The 21079-nt window shown below is 39.4% G+C and overlaps 1 protein-coding gene across 6 annotated transcripts in view; it reads left to right on the plus strand.

The window, feature by feature from the left end:
* The first annotated feature begins 2558 nt into the window (after positions 1–2558).
* pygo (pygopus family PHD finger) overlaps positions 2559–21079 on the plus strand; it is an 85801-nt gene continuing 67280 nt past the window's right edge. For 2 of the 6 annotated variants that reach the window (XM_069321880.1, XM_045725911.2), the window contains exon 1: positions 2588–3096. In XM_069321880.1, coding sequence (XP_069177981.1) covers positions 3078–3096 — 19 coding nt within the window. In that variant the 5' untranslated portion in view covers positions 2588–3077. Of the gene's footprint in view, positions 3097–21079 lie in introns of all 6 variants that reach the window. The other 4 variants (XM_045725903.2, XM_045725893.2, XM_045725886.2 and 1 more) reach the window with 4 other exon arrangements.

Raw genomic sequence — 21079 nt, forward strand, 5'->3', positions numbered from 1 at the left:
CAACCAGTTTAAGATAAAAACAAAGTACTACCTTATTAACTCCATGTAATACCTACCTCACCCCCTAAAATGTCAACCCCTGTCTACTACTTGAAACAATGCTGTTTGTTGACCAAATTGTATTTTTGCTTTTTTTTCTGCCGTGTTCCCCCCCCCCTTTTTCATTTTTAATTTTTTCTCAACACAGTTTATGCTTTAATCTCAATTAGTATTAAGTTTTAGTCTTAGTGTTTTTCCTGCCCGAAACGCTTTGCGTAATAGTGGCTGTAGGCATTGTATATTACTAGCTCTATCTATAAATCCATCAACTTTTTGTATCTCACCTTGTATGTATGTACTTTACCTGAATAAATATTTTGTTTATGTCCGTCCCGTACCCCAGACCATATCCCATGCAAAGTTGGGTGAGGATAGCCCCAAGTGTGTGGCCTCCAACCTTGGACAAACACACACATTCTCTTACTGGTATAGTTAATTTTGGGTCCTGATAGTAGAGTTGAGTTCGTTCCCAACTCACAATCGCCTAACTATTTTATGTCCCGCCAGGGTTCGAGTCCCGTGCTGGACAGAAATGGTTGGGTTCGTTTCCTATCACTTAATGCCCCTGTATACCTAGCAGTAAATATTTATTTATTTATTTATTTATTTATTTATTTATTTATTTATTTATTTATATATATACAAGAAGGTACATTGGGTTTGTGAGAATACATTGGATAGTACAGTATTTACATTCTTGTAAAGCCACTAGTACGCACAGCGTTTCGGGCAGGTCCTTAATCTAGCAGATAATTTTAAGTAGGTAATTTCAATCAGAATTGATAAATGATAAAGATACATTACAAGAGAAAAATGAGATGAGAGAGATAAGTAGGTATATTAAAGCACATTGTTATATTAAAGCTCTGATTGATTACATTGACAGCTTGATTAGTAATTTAAACAAGGTTAATAGACACCATACAGCAGATTGACAGCACATATAAGACAGCAATGATCACAGTGGTAAAGATGTTCAGATTGGGTACATAAAGATTGGGAGACTGGGTAGCAGAAGATACAGATAAACAAGATTTATAAACAATATGTACCAAGGAGTCAGCTTGTTGTGGGGTTGCATCCTAGGAAGGGTCAGTAATTCGTCCTTGTGGGAGAAGGGACCTCGTCACCTCGATGTAAGCCTGACGTGTACTGTACGAATAAACTGGCTGCCTGTCTACAATGAGTTATTGTTACGGACCCGAGCCAAGCGTCGTAGCACAGGAGCAGTGACGTCCACGCCATCTGTGAGTCGGCTCCCAAAACCCCCTCCAAATGGACGACGCCATCTAGCGAGGGCGGGATATACCGGCCACAGGAGCTGGTTTCCCGTCTTAATCAGCTCGTGACATAGCCGCTGCTGACCTCTGGTGAGGTGACGCTTAGACAGCAACGCCATCTATGGAGTGGATAGGTGGGCGTTTGTGTCTAAGCCTGTAAGTGAGGTGCCCTAGAGTGTCCCTAGTACTAATGACGTGTCTGATTACAGAGTCGACCTGGGACTGCTGTATCGGACGATGGGCAGTCTACCCAAGGCAGCCAAAGTCTCTCCACGTGTTTGCTGCAGAAGCTGTGAGTTGCTCCCGGACGAAACACTGCTGAGAGTGTTAGCCTGCCTGTGACGTGGCAGAGTTGAGGAATCGTCGTACCCGGGGGTTGACTGGTGAAAGAGACTAGCCACTGTGGTGAGGAGAGTGATCTGTGGAATCACACGAGGCTCCTGCCTAGGGCTCGCAACCCTAGTATCGGTCGTGGAGTGGCCTACGCAGCAGAGCTGATTGGAACCTGCCAGCTACAGGCTGGATTTGTGGTTGAAGGCCTCCACGACGGTGTACCCAGTGGGACTGTGATTTGGCTGGCCTGTGGCCAGGGTAGATTCGCCTAGGGAATCGAAGGATTCATCGTGGGCCACAAAGAAGAGAACCAGGGCTACTCATCGTGAACACCGTAGAGCATCCTGTGTCTTCGGAGGAAGACAAGTTATTGTATATAAGTGTAGTTATAGTCCCAGCGAGTGACTGTGAGATATATATTAATGGTGGTGGTTAATATATATATTTAAATTAGTGTATTTGTATCCCTTCCCCTTTCATTTACTTGCGTTACAGAACACACCCCTTGAAAGCCACTACTGACTTGGGGCCGGATACCCAAACTCTAATAACATCAGAGGATCGAGAACCCAGTTGCGACCCAATAGGGCCGTAACAGTTATTATAAACCCATTATTATATAAAGGGCAAATGGGGAGACCTTTAACAAGCCGCCGGCTTTCTGTCCTTGTCGAGGCCACTAGTATTAGTGGCCCCTCAGGTAAATTCAGGTAAAACCCATGGAACCGCTCACTCCCCGAAGCCGCAAATGCCAGACATTACTGCAGATCCAAATCCATTTGGAAAAAAATCCTCATGAAAAAATGAGGGAAACCTTTGACAAGCCGACGGCTCCCTCTCCCCATTGAGGCCACTAGATAGATGGTGGCCCTCAGGTAAATTTAGGTAAATTAATGCTTCTGTCCAGGAGGCAAATGTTGTTGGAGATGCTTGTGAGGTGCACTTCGCCCGGGTAAACTATACACATAACTCACTTCTGGGAGTTATATTATTCATTATGGATTTGCTGTGCTATACATAATGCGCTACATTAATTATACAATTGCTTAATGAAGCAATGTTATAAGAAGACTGGAAGGAGCGAGGTGGATGGTCTTGGGGACTAGTTGTGGTGTGTCGCTGAGCGATCCGAGTGCCATCTGTAAACATTTATCAAAACAATAACAAAGGCAAAAATAACTATTTCTCCCCGGCGCCTGTAAGTAAGTGAGCAGTAAGAGTAACTAAAGATGCATGTGGTTGTGGTAGAGCGAGGAGGGGAGGTTATGGGGTGTGAGAGAGTGTGGTAATAAGCCAGCAGAAGCAGCACTGAGGGAGACGCCTGCTGGGGGGGACTCACCGCCCGGAGCCACACACCGCCGCGGCTCCTCCACCACACACTCCTCCTCCTTCTGCACACTACTACACCCACTCTCTTCTACAACCATGCCCAAAAAGAAGTCAGGTATGTAGACACGTTCCGGGACATGTTGAGTTTGGGTGCTGGTGTTGATGTGCGAGTGTTAGTGTGGAGTGCTAGACAAAGACTTAAGTCTCACTCCTCCTAACACTCAAGGCCTTCATTACCACCTTATTATATTCTGTATATATACGTGTAGTGCCTAAACTGCCACTCAAAGTATACTAGACTAGCCTTTAAAGTGTCATTATTTATAATGATCTTGAAATGTGTATTCAGTACACATTACATTTGAGTCCTTTACTATCATATAATGCTTAGTGATCTCCTGCTCTTATTGACATCATCTCATAAAACGTTTTATAGCTGCTCATAATGAAATCGGACATTTAAATACTGCATAGAATGAGTGATATTTGAGGGCATGTTTCTGTGTACAGGCACCATTTTCCATTATGATGGCTGGCATGTGTGTGTTTATGTGTGTGTGTGTTACGTGCATCGTTGGAGAGTGGACCATATCAGGAAGCCTGGCTTACCCTTCGGTTCATTTCCAGAGCTCATTATGTGCTGCTGAAACCTTACCACTATTGCTCAATAAGTGCATTGATACTTTTCTTTTTATATCTTGTATCCTAATAGTGCATTGCTTCATGGCCTTGTATATAATAGGGTTCTAGTCCTTTCACACATCTCGTTCACTAACAGTTTATATATTTTGTTAACCTATCTAAGCCAGCCTAACCTAACATTACTTGAACCAGCCAAATCAAATAATACATACAGTTTTAACAATTAGAAAACAGGCTTTACATAAAATTCCTATGTACATTTTGACCATACTCCATCCAATTTAGTCTAGGCCAGGGGAGGAGAAGCAGTAGCATGCGTGCCAACCATAATACTCGTAACCATTTTGTTGTCAAGCATACACATATTGGTCACCTAAACAAAGCTCTTTAAGAATGCGTTCAAGCATATTTTTCTCCAGTGGAGAAAGAAGAACTTTTTAGAAAATTACTGCCAATTGAATGACACATTTTAAAAGGTTCCCTACCCTTGGTCTAGACTCTCCTTTCCCCAGGATGCAACTCTATAACAGTTACCTAGGTGACTATTTACTGCTAGGTGAACGGAGGCTTTAGGTGAAATGAAATTTGCCCAACCATTTCTGCCTCTCCCAGGAATCGAAATCAGGATTCCTGATTGTGACTTGAGAATGAAGGCAACTGTACTATGAGATGCCTAATGTTAGGTAAAGGTTTAGTATTCAAATACTGTAATTCTTAAATTACTTTTGAAAAAGTGCTGGATGTCCTCTGATATGATCTGTTCTAACAGTGCATTTAACATAGACTATATGTTCACTAATTTGTTATTCACATATCAAATACTGCATTCATAGACAACTTTTTATTTTGGTTTTGGAGGTACAGTAATGTGATCATTGCATAGTAGTCTATTTGGTTTAGTTAGGATGTTTAAAGTTTTCTTTAGCTGTATTCAAGTGTTGTTGCATGTTTGTTTATTAAATGCCTATTACATAGATTATAAAGTTCCATTATTTTGTATCTAAATAACACATTTCTCCTTGAATCTATAGTCTATCCAAAATAGTGCAATACTTTCTCCTGCACTATTTGAATACAGGTACATCATATGCATTTGTACAAGCGATGGTTGAGTGGAAGGTTTACTTGAAGGGCCAAGTAGGTAGGCTGCAGGAGAAGGTCACGTGCAAGTAAAGAAAGTTTACTTGATAAACCAAGTAGATTTTTACCTGCATTACCTGAAAGCCACCATCTATCTTGTCAAAGGTTCACCATATTTTCAACTAGATTTTTTATCTGGTTTTCAACTGATTTTGAACGGCTTTGATGGGTAGACAGTTCCATGAGTTTATTGAAAAGGCATCTCCTCTTTTCTGTCCTACATTGTGGCTTGTAGAGATTGAAGATGTTGCCCCTTGTATGTGTTGAATGTGACCTTTTAAAGAAGCGGTCTGGGTCAATACTTTGTTCAGTATTTTAAAAGTTTGTATGAGATCTGCCCTGTTGTCTGTTTTGCAGTGTTCTTAGTCCTGTGGCCCTCAACCTTTCTTGGTAGGGGAGTTGACTTAGTTCTTTGATATTTTTGTCACTGTGTTGTACTTTCTCAAAAGCAGATACGTATATCATTCTCAAAATGAAAGTTTTTTACTTCAAGATTGAAAATGAAAATGAAGTCTCTAGTGCACTCCATTTGTATAGTAGTCCAAATAGGGGTGCACTAGAGATTTGTACAGTTGAATAGCCACTTTCTTTTCTTTGAAGTCAAAGGTTTGTTAGACTATTCCTAGGGTTTGGGTGGGTTTATTTTTTATTTTACTGCATCTCCCGCTTGTTGTGCAGCTTTCAATGACTGGTGGAATTCTGACTCCTAGGCTCTTTTTCTTCTTCAATCTGCTGCTTGGTAGTGTTGTTTATTTGTTAGCTCTGATATGCATTGTTATGCCCTATATGCAAGGTCTTTCATTTTTCAAATTAAAAATAATTTGCCAGTTTTCTGACCTTTTGTGGAATTCATGTAGGTTCTATAAGGCTTTATTATTTGTACTTACTACTTTACCATAGATCTTAGTGTCGGCTGCAGATTTTACAATGTATTTTTTAATATTCTCATTCATGTCATTGATGTATATGAGAAAAAGGGTTGGCTCCTAGATGGACCCTTGCAGGCCCCCACTTAGCACATTTCTTCAGTTAGATTTGTTTCTATATGTATTTAGGACAACTCTTTGCTTTCTTTGTTTTTATCATTGTTTAATCCATTCTAGTAAGTGTACTTTACCATTTATTCTTATTTATGTAGATATTAAAAGACATTGCATCTTTCTTTATGTATTGAGCAAGTTTTTTTTTTTTTTTTTTACTGCTGCATCCATCTAGTTCACAGATAACCTGTTTTAAATTTTCCATAAAGCTTCCATGCCTTGATCTCATTTTAACTCCTTCCAGGAGGTTTTATACAATTCCTGTTTCATTATCCAACCACATGGACTGGACGGTAGAACAACAGTCTCGCCTCTTGCAGGTTGGCTTTCAATCCTAGACTGTCCAATTGGTTGAGCACCATTCCTTCCTTCGTTCTGTCATAAATCCTTTTTCTTGCATCCCTTCCAAGTGCGGTATAGTTATAATAGCTTAGTGCTTTCTTCTGATATTTACTTTACCTCATGTCTCATTCTATGATAATCATGAAGATAGCCTAGAAAGCTGCTGTCCTGGGCCTTTATATGGGTTTTTGTGCTGTAATTGTATTCCATCTTAGAATATTGTGGTCACATGAAACTGGTGAGCTTCTTTTTTACCTGAATATGATTGATCATACTCTCTTCTGATGTTAGCACAAGATCTAGCATGCTGCTGTTACCTCAGGGGTGGGGGGGATGGGCCTCTGTCATATGCTGTATGAGAAATGAGTCCTGTACCAAATGAAGAAATTGTTCTCCCTCTGGTTGTGATGTTAGATTCACCCAGTTTTTGTCTTGTGATTTGCAACTTCCTTTGCTGAAGCGCTTATCTGCCCCTGTAGCATACTCCCACAGTCAGTTTGCTAACATTTCCAGCTAGTATATTGCACCATAAAAATTTTGAGGATCCCATGATGTTTAATTCCTACATTGATGGTTGCAGTCAGGTTTATATACAGTATAACCATCACAAATCACGAACACAAAAGGAAAATATTCAAATGCACAAAGCCTAAGACATCTAGATAGATATATCAACACATAAATGTTCCCAAACCTCACAGTGAAACACCAAAAAAATAAAAAAGGACAAAGAACTGAGAGATAATCTAAAGGAGTTAGGAAACACAGATCAAAATAAAAATTTAAAGCTGAAGATAAAAGGGCACATGATCATGATAGTAGAAAGAGGAGAGGACATAGTCTTTTACCCAGCGAGGCAGAACTAACCCTATTCATCTCCAATGACAAGCAGGCACAAAACAAAAGGGTCAACATGCGAAATAATAATATAATAATAATATACAATCCCTTAACTCCTAAAAGCAATGTCAGGAGTTTAAATTGCTTTTACACTAATGCCAAAAACCTAGTACAGTACTGTAAATGTATTTAATGCATTGTCTGTACATACTAAGATGTGAGAATCCCCCACACTTTGGGCTCGGCAAAACATGGTGATAAGATGACATAATTGAAGGGGAATTCCATTTTTCAGGATACCACCCACCTTTCAGAAAGGACATAACAACAGCAGGTGGTGGTGTGATACTATAATGTATCTTCCTTTCCAAATATAAAAAATTATTACAGTATGGACTTCTATCTACAGTGTTCTGTACTAATTTTCTGCTGGTATCCAGTTCTTTCCTAAGTGCCTGTCTGATGTCAGTTCCTGACTGCTTAATTCTGTTTTTGACTTCTAGACATACTTCTGTGATTGTTTTTTATATCCTCCTTACACTTCCACTCCTTTAGTAACCTCCAATTGAGTTACCCACATTTTCTCTTAGAAAATCCTTGCCTAACCCTTTGTTTTGGATAGCCTGTATAGTTTTTCTTAATTCTTGTCCATATCTACAGTACAGTATCTATCTACTTTTTTACTTCAAATTCATTTCCATTCATTTTCCATGTTTCAATTTCTTTCACTAGTTCCTCTATTCCTCCCTGTCTCATTATCTTACCTTTACCTCCTTAACCACCCAACCATTTGGGCTGGTCAGTAGTGACAGTCTTATTTCATGCAGGTCGGCGTTCAATCCTCAACCGTCCAAGTGGTTGGGCACCATTCCCTTCTTGCTGTCCCATCCCAAATCCTTACCCTGATCCCTTCCAGGTGCTACTGTATAGAGTCGTAATGGTTTGGTGATTTCTCCTGATAATTTCCTTCCCTTACCTCCTTACCTTTTAAGATCTTCATTTTCTTTTTCAAATGAAAGAAATATTCCTTCATGAATTTTTAGCAGATCCTCAACCTTCACCAACCTGCAAAGAAAACTTCCATTCCTTATTTATTCCTCAGTGAAACCAGGAGAAATTTTAGACTCTTGTTGACAGTTCAGTATCCATTGCCTTTGTCATTTTGATTTTTCTCTGCTTCCGTGTGACAGACCATCCTATAAATTTTCCCAATGCTGTATATATTTTTCAGTAATCATCACTCTCCACTCTATATAATTGATCTCAGTCTGTGATAATATCAGGTACACCACTTGCGAAGCTCTCTCCCACAGTATGACTTCGATAATAGTGAGTTAATCCTTCAGCTCTCTGTGTTGTTGCTCCTGTGTTACTGCTCCTCTGTGTGCGTGTAGTCATACACAGAGTGACCTAAGTGTTGTCACAGGATAAGAGCTACGCATATGGTGTCCTGTCTTCCCAGCACTCTTTGTTATATAACGCTTTGAAACTACTGATGGTTTTTGCCTTCATCACTCTCTCACACTTAACTCTTTCCAACCGTCTACCACTTTGTGAAAGTTAATTTTCTTATACAGTATTTCTTTGGCAACTTTGTTTAGTTAGCTTAAATTTATGACCTCATGTTCTTGAAGTTCCATGTCTCGGTAATTCTTCCCTATCATTAGGGATTCTCGTTACTATTTTGTACGTAGTGATCATGTCGGCTCTTTTTCTTCTATCTTCTAGTTTTGCCATATTTAATGCCTCTAACCTCTCCGCATAGCTCTTGTCTTTCAGTTTCGGAAGTCATTTAGTTGCATGTCTTTGCACTTTTTCCAGTTTGCTGATGTGCTTCTTAAGATATGGGCACCATACAACCACTGCATATTCCAACTTTGGTCTCTCAAAGATTATTAAAAATTTCTTTAGTATTTTCATCGTCCATGTATTTAAAAATAATTCTGAAATACTTGTAGTAAAGCATAGCATAGGCTCCTTGCACAGTATTCTTTGTGTGTATATACATATATATATATATGTGTGTTTTAAAGTGCTGTACTTCATAAGATTTAAAAGTCCTGCAGCTTCATGGGGGTTCACATCAGCTTCCTCAAGGCTCCAGTAAACAGACGCCATTTAAAATACAAATCGTGAGCAAGAAATATTGCCGGAACAACTGTGGACATCTTCAAGAGAAAACTAGATAATTTTCTTCAAGAAGTGCCAGGCCAACCAGCCTATGGTGGATATGTGGGGCTGCTGGCCGCTACAAGTAACAGCATGTTGGACCAAGCTTTCACGAGTCAAGCTTGGCCTCAGGCTGGGCTTTGGGAGTAGAAGAACTCCCAGAACCCCCATCAAGCAGGTACCATTCCTGGGTGTGAAGGCCTTAGTTCTGAGTGAGCAACCAAGGCTGGTGCATGCAGCAGGAGCTCACTGCTGTTAAAAATATGTCAAAATATATATGTAACTGCTATTATTTAGTGATGATAGTATTACAGAAGAGCCTCACTGTGATAAAGACTGTGCAATGTTCAGATAATAAGTGAACGCAATGCTGTTCAAAATGTCCACAGTGCTAGGCAGGTAGCAGCAGCACCGCACATTGTTTGGTTCATCTAAGAATCTTGAAACGACTTCTCGTGTTCCTGTACAAAATAAACTTGTGGAAAATTATTCATTTACAGGATTTAGTGACCAGGATTCTGATAATAGCAGCATTGTGGTAAGAACTTAACGATGTCCGTAGTATGGTTGGAGGAGGACTCATGGCAGTGAGGTGGCATCGTCAGCTGACCAGTGTGTGGTGGCCGCTATATTGTTTGGACTCATCATACCAGCTTAGTTGTTCGTTATGGTTAACAAAAAATGTAGATAGTTATATATAACACGTGTGTATATAGTGTAATATAGTGTAATAACAGCAAAAATAATCTTTCATTGTTTTATGAATATAATAATTGAATCACTAATATGCTCACCATCATTTTGAGAATAGTGATAGTTTACACATTTTATTATATAAATATATCACTACACACCATTGAATAATATTACTGCAAAAAACTGTGAAAATTCAATCAGAAACATTGAAATAATTAGGTAATAATATCTTTGCGGTAACTCCCGCCTGATGGCTCTGCTAGATAAGACCAGCTATGAAGTGTACTCTTTCACCGCCTGCATCTTACCAGACTTCCTCGCCTAATCATGGCTAAAATATGTCGTCTGTAATTTATATTTTTTCCCTGTGATCAGGGAACACATTTTAACAATCTTAGAAGGAAATTTTTTGTTTAAATTTTGTTTTCTTTGCATAGCGGTGTTGTCGGCTATTAATAGTTGCACAGCCCTGGGGTTAAACTGGCTTTTTTTATCAATAGTTAGGCTAGAATGGAGTAGGGAAGAGAGCAGTGGCCAATGAAATCACCTTACCCCAGGTGGCTCAAATTCCCAAAGGGGGAACAAATAACCAGAAACAGGAATGCAGGGAGAATAAACCAGAACAAGTATAATTTTCTTGTAAAGAAGGAGAGAGTAGTTTAAATTAAAGAATAAAAGATCTTTGATGTGTATAAAGTTGTGCTCTATATTGATCAATATAACATTTACAGGTATTACTTTCTCTCATTTTTTAAGTTAAATCATGGATATTTTATTGAGCAAATCAACAAAGATTAACAATTGAATCCCAAGGCAAATGAGATTGGTTTAGTCATCAATACAGAATAGGCCAACTAGGGCAATGGTATACTAAGTAAAAATCAGTGGCAAGTATTAGAAAAAATCTTTATTAGAAATATCCTATTATCAAGAGCTGCTAATATTCAGGACTGCTGGATTGCATAATCTAAACTGTTGACCTAAACCTATGAAACACTAAGGGCAAATGTTAAATCACAGAAAGTGAGGAAACAAGGTAGCAAAGCAATAAGCCTATTATCAATGTCTAGGGCTGCAAAACTTACATAATCCAACTGATACAGATGGGAATTTGTGTCATAGTTGTGACCTTCATCAGGAGTACATCAAGGGAAAGAGAGGTAATTTGGTACCTTGAGGTACCAAATAATTATAGTAAATCCATGAAAAAATGATTAACGATCAAAGAAAAATCCAAGGTGAACACTAACATTGTATCTTCTACACCGTATCATCCATCACATCATATCACGAGTACAGTATAGGAAAAGGCCTAACTCACTAACATACCAGCACTACAAGCAAGCAAGAAACAATTACACAACAGTGAGGAGAGAGGCAGAAAGGAACTTTTAGAAAGATATATCGGATGAATGTAAAACAGATCCAGGTCTTTTCCATAAATTCATTAAAAGCAAGCTGCATGTAAAGGATAAAATCCAAAGATTGAGAATCGCTAACAGGACTACTAAGAATGAAAAAGAAATGTGTGAAATGCTAAATGAACAGTTCCAAAGTGTGTTTGTACAAAATGAGGATTTCATAGAATCGAACCCAATACCAATTCCAGAGCACGCCAAAGAATACATAGCGGTACTGTATCTCAACACGAAGTGGAAAAATTACTCAAGGGGCTAGGAAGAAATAAAGCAGTTGGACCTGATGGAGTTTCACCTTGGGTGCTGCGAGAATGTGCAACTGAGCTGAGCATTCCACTCTAATATTCCAGACATCCTTTGCATAGAAATCTTAGCAAATATATGGAAAAAGGCAAACATAGTACTAATCTATAAAAATGGTGGTCAAAAGGAACCTCTAAATTATAGCCCCATATCATTAACAAGCATGGTAATCAAAACACTAGAAACAATAGTTAAATCCAAATGGGTTGAAAACCTAGAGAGTAATGACATAATAATGGACATACAGTTGGTTTTTGAGCAGGAAGATCCTGTGTAACAAATCTACTTAATTTTTATGATAAAGCCACAGGGATAATACAGGAAAGAGGTTGTTGGGTTGATTATGTCTATTTGGACCTAAAAATGGCTTTTGACAATCTCACTCAAGAGGCTGTTCTGGAAACAGGAGCATGCTGGAGGAGTGACAGGAAGACTTCTGACATGGGTGAAAAATTTTCTAATTGTCAGACAGATGAGGGCAGTAATCAGAGACAATGTATCTGACTGGAGGAGTGTTACTAGCGGAGTACCACAATATTCAGTTCTTGCACCAGTAATGTTCATCGTCTACATAAATGATCTACCAGAAGGAATACAGAATTATTTGAATATGTTTGCAGATGATGCTAAGATACTGGGAAAGATAGGAGGTGCAGATGATTGTAATGCCCTTCAAATCAATCTAGTTAACATAAGTGCTTGGAGCATAAAGTGGCAAATGGAATTCAATGTGAATAAATGCTGTTATGAAATGTGGAATTGGAGAAAATAGACCACACACAACTTACAAATCATGTGGAAAGAAATTACAGAACTAATAAAGGACAAGATTTAGGGGTGGTTTTGGATAGTAAACTGTTGCCAGAGGAACATACAAAGAACATTGTGAGAAGAGTGTACGTGTTGTTTTCCAACTTCAGACTTGCTTTTAATTATATGGATGGTAAAATACTTAAGAAACAGTTCATGACTTTTGTGAGAACAAAATTGGAATATGCAGCAGTTGTATGGTGCCCAAATCTCAAGAAGCACATAAAGAAACTGGAAAAGTTGCAGCAGCATGCTACAAAATGGCTTCCGGAACTGAAAAACAAAGAGTTACGAGGAGCGACTAGAGGCATTAAACATGCCAAAACTAGAAGACAGAAGAAAAAGAGGTGAGGGTAGTATCACCACCATACAAAATACTAACAGGAATCAACCAAATTGACAGAGGAATTCCTGAAATCAGCAACACCACAAACAAGGGGACACAGATTCAAGCTAAGGAAACAAAGGTGCCGAAATAACATTATAAAGTTACCTTTCGCAAACAGAGTGGTAGATGATTGGAACAAGCTAAGTGAGAAGTTGGTGGAGGCCAAAACCGTCAGTAGTTTCAAAGAATACTACGAGTGTAGCTCTCATCCTGTAGCTACACTTAGGTAATTACACTTTGGTAATTACCACTGTGTCAGCAAAGACGTTATGCCTCTACACATTCCACAATGCAACCTGTCACAGCTCGTCCAACCAATAAAAAGTGCATATTTAAATTTTTGTTTTCAGTTTTCTTACATTTTGCATACAAATGTATAATTCTGTAAGTAAAAGTATTTTTTTTTTTTAATTTTAAATTTTTTGCACGTAGGCAGGAATGACTATGTTGATGGTTAATAAAACATAATTAATTTAAAATTTTGAGCTAGTGAATTTGTTTTTGGGAATGGGAATGCCCGTGGGTTTGTTAAACTAATTGAATGATTGGTTTTTCATCTAAAAATTTAGTTTCATTGAATAGAGGTTAAAGTTTGGCTCAAATGAAGTGCCACAATTGTTATTCTGAGAATGAATAAGCTTCCATATCTCATTTACTATTAATTTAATAAATTTTCAATTAAAGGTACAGTAACATAAATTTGTTAATACCCCTGTACTGTACTGTATAAGGAGTTTACGAATTGGAGATCATGTAGCTGGTATTTGTTCTGAAAATACCTGTACCAAGTTTCATTTATTTATATTTTGTATATAATAAATTTAATGGTAATGGAGGAAGGTAAATTTTTCATTTAAAGAACAATACATATTGAGTGTATGGGTGAATACCCACTTAGGATCAAGAGTGGCCTGTACATATGTTCCCCAAACATTTTTGATTTAGAGACAATCTTCATTCTTCGCTCATATTCTGTTTTTTAAGTGCAAAGCATAATTATGTATTATATCATACTCAGGCAATAGTGTCCAGCAAATGTTTCAGGCAGAGCATTAAAACTGCTGATTTTTTGGGGGAAAAGCCCCTCTAGTGGCTTCTTGAAGCTATCTTGCTGAAATTGCTCCATACTAAGAGGTTGCATTAGTTGTGGAAGTTTTGTTTGGCTGATCTGGGACCTTACACCCCAAAGAGGCACAGGGAGTGAGTGGCAGCACACCAACCCACCAGAAAAAGACTCCAGAAAGTCAGTGAAGCCATACAGACAACTGGAGGGTTCATGGAAAATGAAGCTTCAAAACCATCAAACAACTCTGCAAATGATTCGCGCAGAACAAGGGATTTACTTAAACTAGCTTGAAATTCATTAGTACCGCTTACCACCACTAGGCCGCCTGGTCCCCAGCCCTCAGCTTGGTCCCCTGGTCTGATCTGTTACCAATATGGCAGTGTATAGGTTTGCCTGTAGTATTCAGGTCTGCCAGTCATGGGCAAGCTCTGTTGCTTTAAGCTAAGTGCTGGACATCCTTGGACTTTGTTCTGCTGGGACTATTTGCATGTTGTACACTGTATTGTTCCTTCTTTTAGTGTTTGCTTTATGTGCATGTTTTTTATCCAACTGCTTGTGTGGGCTTAGCTCTTGCTGGGTTTTGGGCTACATGTGGTTATGGTTTTCTTCCCTGGGTACCCACTAATACTGCCCTTACACAGAGTTATCTTTTCTGGTGTCTTCTGTTCTGTGGGAGCCTGAATTTCATGTGCATTGTCTTTCCTCTGGGAAGGGTTTGACTCTAAGCGTTATATCAGTTTCTCTGGTTCGGCCTGTTTCACCATTCTCGGGACTGCCTACTCTGCCCTTTGTTGGCTTTTGCTTTGCTGGCTTCCCTTTTGGGTTTTTTGGGCTCGGTTCCAAGGCACTATCTTCCTGCTGCTCAGTGTATTCACAGATGCCTCATCTTTGAGTTAGGGCTTCATGACAAGTGCTTACCAGGCCATCCAAGATTGGTGGTTGGGCCTTTTCCTTCAGGTGCACAGCACATTGTTTGCAGCTGTGTGGCATGCTCTTAGGAGGATTCAGCTTTCACTGGGCTCCTTGCTCCAGTTTCACTCTGCTTCCCAGTGGTTCATTGCCTGAATCGAGGGGTCACTTAGTCCATCACCCCTGTGTAGCTGAATGCTTCAGGTAGCTCGGCTTCTGACTTCTTGGGGTTTGGTCCTCCACACGGTTCGTGTGGCCTGTATTCTTAGAGGCCACACGAGGGAAAGATAAAGTTCCACAGGTGTGGAACTTCATAGAAATTAAGTAACAAGTTATCATACTACTGTATTATTGTTATTAAGTAACAAAGAGATGCATACTTCTCTTGTTTTTACCTGTCACGTGTTATATTTTCTTGTGGATGGGTTGTTTCACTTCCATCTCGTTTCCACTGAGTGGTTGTCGCTGATGCACCCTTCCGTTGACTGAGAGATGTTTGGTAACCCTAAGGTGGACCTCTTTATGTAGGCATGAATCTGGCACCTTCCCTCCTATGTAGCTCCATTCCCTGATTGTGAGGCTCTCATGGTGTATGCCTTTTGACTGAACTAGCAGAGGTGGAGGTGCATTTACCTTTTTAACCACCTTCGGTTGATGGTTGATGGGTATTATCTAGTCTGGAGTCATTCTTGGGAAGTGTGGCTTTGTTACTCCTTGGTGGCTAGCCCAGTCTTGGTTTCTTGTACTGCTAGCCTGGTGTCTGAACCTGGGCATTTTTCTGAGGCTCCGCCTCTTCTAGCAAATTGGCCTGGTTGTGTACTTCGGTTGTTCAAACTTCTCTGCTGTTCATTGGATCTGGAGTTTTTGACCCGTGTCTACTCCCAATTATATGGCAAATAGGTGGCTGGTTTGTTGGTGTCCCACTTGCATTTTTCTTTATAGCGATTGTATGAAGTTGATCGGTGCTCGTTTCACCACTACTCGTCTCTTCATCAGCTTTGGTTTTGGTCAGGTATGTCTTGTCCTTTTTGTCTTGGTTGTTTCTCAATTGGCATCTCATGCTTAGCACTGTCACCTCTTATTGTTTAGCATTAGCAGAGTTGCTGTTACTTGTGTTTGGTGTTCATATCTCCACAGTGCCATATTGCAAGTTATCTCACATGTTCTTTCACTTCCAGCATGCTCATGCTTCTACTGAGCTGTTCTGGTTCCTTGACCGAGCTTTGGGTTTTCATTCCTCACCTCAGTTTACGGTTCCCCTTCTCATGATCTATTTCTGAAGGCTGTCTTTGTGTTGGTTCTTGCCTCTGGCTGTAGGACTGGGGATCTTGAAGGTTCTCCTTTGGAGGCAGGGGTTCTGTTTCTTTGGTTTTGATGTATGTATGTTTGTTTTCAGCATTCTCATTCTTTTCTAGTGAAAAATGAACCGGCAGGCTTCCTGAGGGGTCCTTTGGTGATTTATATTTGGTTGGTTCTGCCTGGAGCAATTACCTGTGTAGTTACAGGATGAGAGCTACGCTAGTGGCGTCCTGTCTTCCCAGTACAGTACTCTTTGTCATATAATGCTTTGAAACTAATGATGGTTTTGGCCTCCCACCTTCTCACTTAGCTTGTTCCAATCGTCTACCACTCTGCAAAAGAAAACTTTCTAATATTTTTTCGGCATCTGTGTTTCCTTTGCTTGAATCTGTGATCTCTTGTTTGTGATGTTGCTAGTTTTCAAGAATTCCTTTTTGTCAAATTGGATGGTTCCTCTTAGTATTTTGTAAGTAGTGGTCATATCACTTCTCTTCTATCTTCTAGTTTTGGCATGTTTAGTGCCTCTAGTCTCTCCACGTAACTCTTTGTTTTTCAGTTCCTGAAGCCATTTTGTAGCACGCAGTTGAACCTTTTCCAGTTTCTTTATGGGCTTCTTGAGATTTGGGCACCATACAACTGATGCATATTCAAATTTTGGTCCCACAAAAGTCATGAACACTTTCTTTAGTATTTCCCTATCCATATAATTAAAAGCAAGTCTGAGGTTGGAAAGCAACCTGGTTGATACCTGGTTGATGGGGTTCTGGGAGTTCTTCTACTCCCCAAGCCCGGCCCGAGGCCAGGCTTGACTTGTGAGAGTTTGGTCCACTAGGCTGTTGCTTGGAGCGGCCCGCAGGCCCACATACCCACCACAGCCCGGTTGGTCCGGCACTCCTTGGAGGAATAAATCTAGTTTCCTCTTGAAGATGTCCACGGTTGTTCCGGCAATATTTCTTATGCTTGCTGGGAGGACGTTGAACAACCGCGGACCTCTGATGTTTATACAGTGTTCTCTGATTGTGCCTATGGCCCCTCTGCTCTTCACTGGTTCTATTCTGCATTTTCTTCCATATCGTTCACTCCAGTACGTTGTTATTTTAACGTGTAGATTTGGTACTTGGCCCTCCAGTATCTTCCAGGTGTATATTATTTGATATCTCTCTCGTCTTCTTTCTAGTGAGTTCGTCTCACTAGAAACGCATACACTTCTCTTTCAATGTTCTTTGTGTTCCTCTGGCGACAGCTTACTATCCAAAACCACCCCTCAGTCTCTTTCCTTATTAGGGTTGTTAGGGTTCTGCAATTCCTTTCCACATAATTTGTTAGTTGTGTATGGTCTATGTTTTCCAATGCCACATTCTATAACATGACATTTATTCACATTGAATTTCATTTGCCACTTGATGCTCCAAGCACTTATTTTAACTAGATCGATTTGAAGGGCATTACAATCGTCTGTGTCTTCTATCTTCCCCAGTATCTCAGCATCATCCGCAAATGTGTTCAAATAATTCCGAATTCCTTCTGGTAGATTGTTTATGTAAATGATGAACATTACTGGTGCAAGAACTGAACCCTGTGGTGGTGGTACTCCACTAGTAACAGTTCTCCAGTCAGATAAATTGTTTTTGATTACCACTCTCAATTGTCTGTAGGTTAGAACATTTTTCATTGCTCAAATAATTCTGAATTCCTTCTGGTAGATTGTTTAGTAAATGATAAACATTACTGGTGCAAGAACTGAACCTGTGGTACTCCACTAGTAACAGTCCTCAAGTTAGATAAATTGTATTTGATTACCACCCTCAACTGTCTGTAGGTTAGAACATTTTTCATCCATGTCAAAAGTCTCCTTGTCACCCCTCCAGTATGTTCCAGTTTTCAGAACAGCCTTTTGTGTGGGACTCTGTCAAAAGCCTTTTTTAGGTTCAGATAGATACAGTCAACCCAAGTACCTCTTTCATGTAGTATCTCTGTGGCTCTTTCATGAAACTAAGTAGATTTGTTATACAGGATCTTTTTGTTCGAAAACCATACTGTCTGTCCGTTATTATGTCATTACTCTCTAGGTGTTCAACCCATTTGGCTTTGACTACGGTTTCTAGTGATTGATTATCATGCTTGTTAATGATACGGGTCTATAATTTAGAGGTTCCTGTTGACTACCATTTTTATAGATTGGTACTGTTTACCTTCTTCCATACACAGTATCTGCTAAGATTCCTGTGCACAAGGATGTCTGGAATATAAATTTGAGTACAGTGTTGCACATTGAGCTCAGTTTCACATTCTTGCAGCACCCAAGGTGAAACTCTTATCAGGTCCAACTGCTTTATTTCTTCCTAGCCCCTTGAAAAAAATTTCCACTTCGTCTTATGATACTTCTGCGTATTCTATGGTGTGCTTTGGAATTGGCATTGGGTCCAGCTCTGAAAATCTAATTTTATACAAACATACTTTGGAACTGTTCATTTAGTGTTTCACACATTTCTTTTTCATTCTCAGTAGTCCTGTTCCCTGTTCTCAATCTCTGGATTTTATCCTTTACATGCAGCTTGCTTTTAATGAATTTATAGAAAAGGCCTGGATCTGTTTTACTTTTGCCCGCTACACCTTTCTCAAAGTTCCTTTCTCCCTGTCTCCTCACTGTTGTTTAATTGTTTCTTGCTTGCTTATTGTGCTGGTATGTTTGTGGGTTAGGCCTCTTCTTATATTGATACCATGTTCTTGTCTTTTCCCCTCTGGCCCTCCCTCTCAATGTCTGTTGAACCAATCCCATTTTATGGTCCTGCATCTCCATTTTGGTATGAATATTTGTGTGCCTTCATCATATATTTTGCAAAATTTGCATACTTCTTTGCCTAGCAACAAGTCATTTGTCTAATTAAAGTCATTAAAGAATTTTCCACGTTCCCCATATTGTCCTCTATTGAAATCGAGTTTATCGACTGTTTCAATGTCCCCATTCTCTTCTAGATTATATCGCAAAGCATATTTAATTTCCTACAGGACACGATCATTCTTTTCCAAGGAAGGAAGGTACTGGATATCAAATATCTCTTCTTCTTTCCAGGTGAATATTAGATCCAGTATTGACGAAACATCCTCTTCCCTCATTCTTGTGGCCTGCTTGACGTGTTACGATACATGAATGTCTCCAAAATTAAATTATAAATTTGCCTGTCCAAATGTCCTCCGTTCTTGTTTCGTAGACAACAGTCTATTGCTTTCAAGTTGAAGTCCTCCAGTACCAACAGTTGTGATTTATCTTTATCTACTTTTATTATAATCTCTCATGATAGAGGGGGTCCATCATGAGAGCTAATAATCAAACCATTATGAGAGATTGCTCTTGTGTGTCATCTAGTTCTTTTCTTTGCTCATGTGTTGCTTGCTGGTGGGCTGTAGGCATTTACAATTACCAGTTTATCATCCTGATTCCAAACCTGTAATGCCATTATGTCACTTCTTGAGGGTGTTTGGTTATTAACTCTCTTACCTTCAGGAGTTCTTTCATCAGCACAGCCACTCCTTCCCTTTCCTAATTTTCCTATCATGACTCCAAACTGAGTAGCCCCTTGGGAATATGACCTTATTTAAAATATTTTCTTCAAGTTTCATCTCTGATAGTGCAACAATATTTGGGGCCTTAAGCTGAATTACATCATTTAGCTCCAGTATTTATTTTTATCTTACTCAATCCATGTTGGTATTTACAATTTTCAGGAACCTGTTCCCTTTCCCTTTGTCCTGTACTTCCCCTTCCTCTAATGATTTTGTTGCTTTGTTTTCATGTACCATTTCACTAGCTTTCCAGTCCCTTACACTCTGTAGAAATTTTTTTTTTTTCTTCATTTCTATTCTCATTTAGATGATTTGCTTTATCGAGGTTCATTTTCAGCAGCAATTTCCTGGCATTTCTAAACACTTCTGTTATTTGTTTCACTCCATTAAATATCACCCTTAAGGGGCGATTCTAGTCTTTTTCATATTTTCCTACCCTCCTAAAGTCACTGACATTTTTCTTGGAATTGTGGCTGGCCTTCTCCTAAACCTACTATTTTCTCAATGATTTTCATCTCTTCTGCAGCTCTTTCCACCCTAGATTATATTTCCTTTTCTAAACACCCAAAAATTATTATGGACTTCTATCTGCAGTGTTTTGTACTAATTTACCATTGGTAACCAGTTCTTTCCTAATTGCTTGTCTAAATTCTGTTTCTTGTTGGTCATTTCTGGTTTTGACTTCCAAACACACTTCCTTGATTGTCTTTTTCTCATTTACAACTTGCACATGTCTCTCTTATTTTGTCTTTTTACATTTCTAGTTGTTTATTAACCTCCTCTATGTGAGTTGTCCATAAAATTTCTATTTGTATATTCTTGCCTAATGCCATGTAAGTCTTTAGGGTTCTTTGGAGTGGTTCACCATATGAGCATATTTTCTTGTTAATTTCTTCACATTCACCACTCTTTACTTTCCGTACCTCATTTTCTTGCACTAGTTGCTTGATGCGTTCCTCCTGTCTCTTTACCTTGTCTGTTAAGGTGGTAATTTTCCTGCTTTGCTGAAGAATGTTTCCTTTTAGTGTGAACCTCATCCCTGAAAGCTTCCTTGTCTTCTTCAAATTTAAGGACCTTTTCTTCATACTTCTTTAGTCTGTCCTCAATAATCTCTAATCTGCCAAGAAAACCTCTTTCCCTTGTATCTTGTGCTGAGAATCCTTTGAAACATTCATCTGCTGGTGTGCTTGTGTGCATCTGTGGTGGTAGTTATCTTTGTTATTGACGATCTTTTGTTTTGGAGATTGAAGTGTACTGTTTTGGAGGGTGCATCATTTGTTGTGTCCAGTGGCAGCTCTTGGTTGTTACCTGCAAGCCACTGGTTCTATTTTCGTGGATGCCTTGTTGGTTGACCCCGTTTCCTTGGTGCCCTGGTTGATACCTGGTTGATACTTGGTTGATGGGGTTCTGGGAGTTCTTCTACTCCCCAAGCTCGGCCCGAGGCCAGGCTCGACTTGTGAGAGTTTGGTCCA

Source organism: Procambarus clarkii, chromosome 10 (genome assembly GCF_040958095.1).
Source record: "Procambarus clarkii isolate CNS0578487 chromosome 10, FALCON_Pclarkii_2.0, whole genome shotgun sequence".
NCBI classification, from domain to species: domain Eukaryota; kingdom Metazoa; phylum Arthropoda; class Malacostraca; order Decapoda; family Cambaridae; genus Procambarus; species Procambarus clarkii.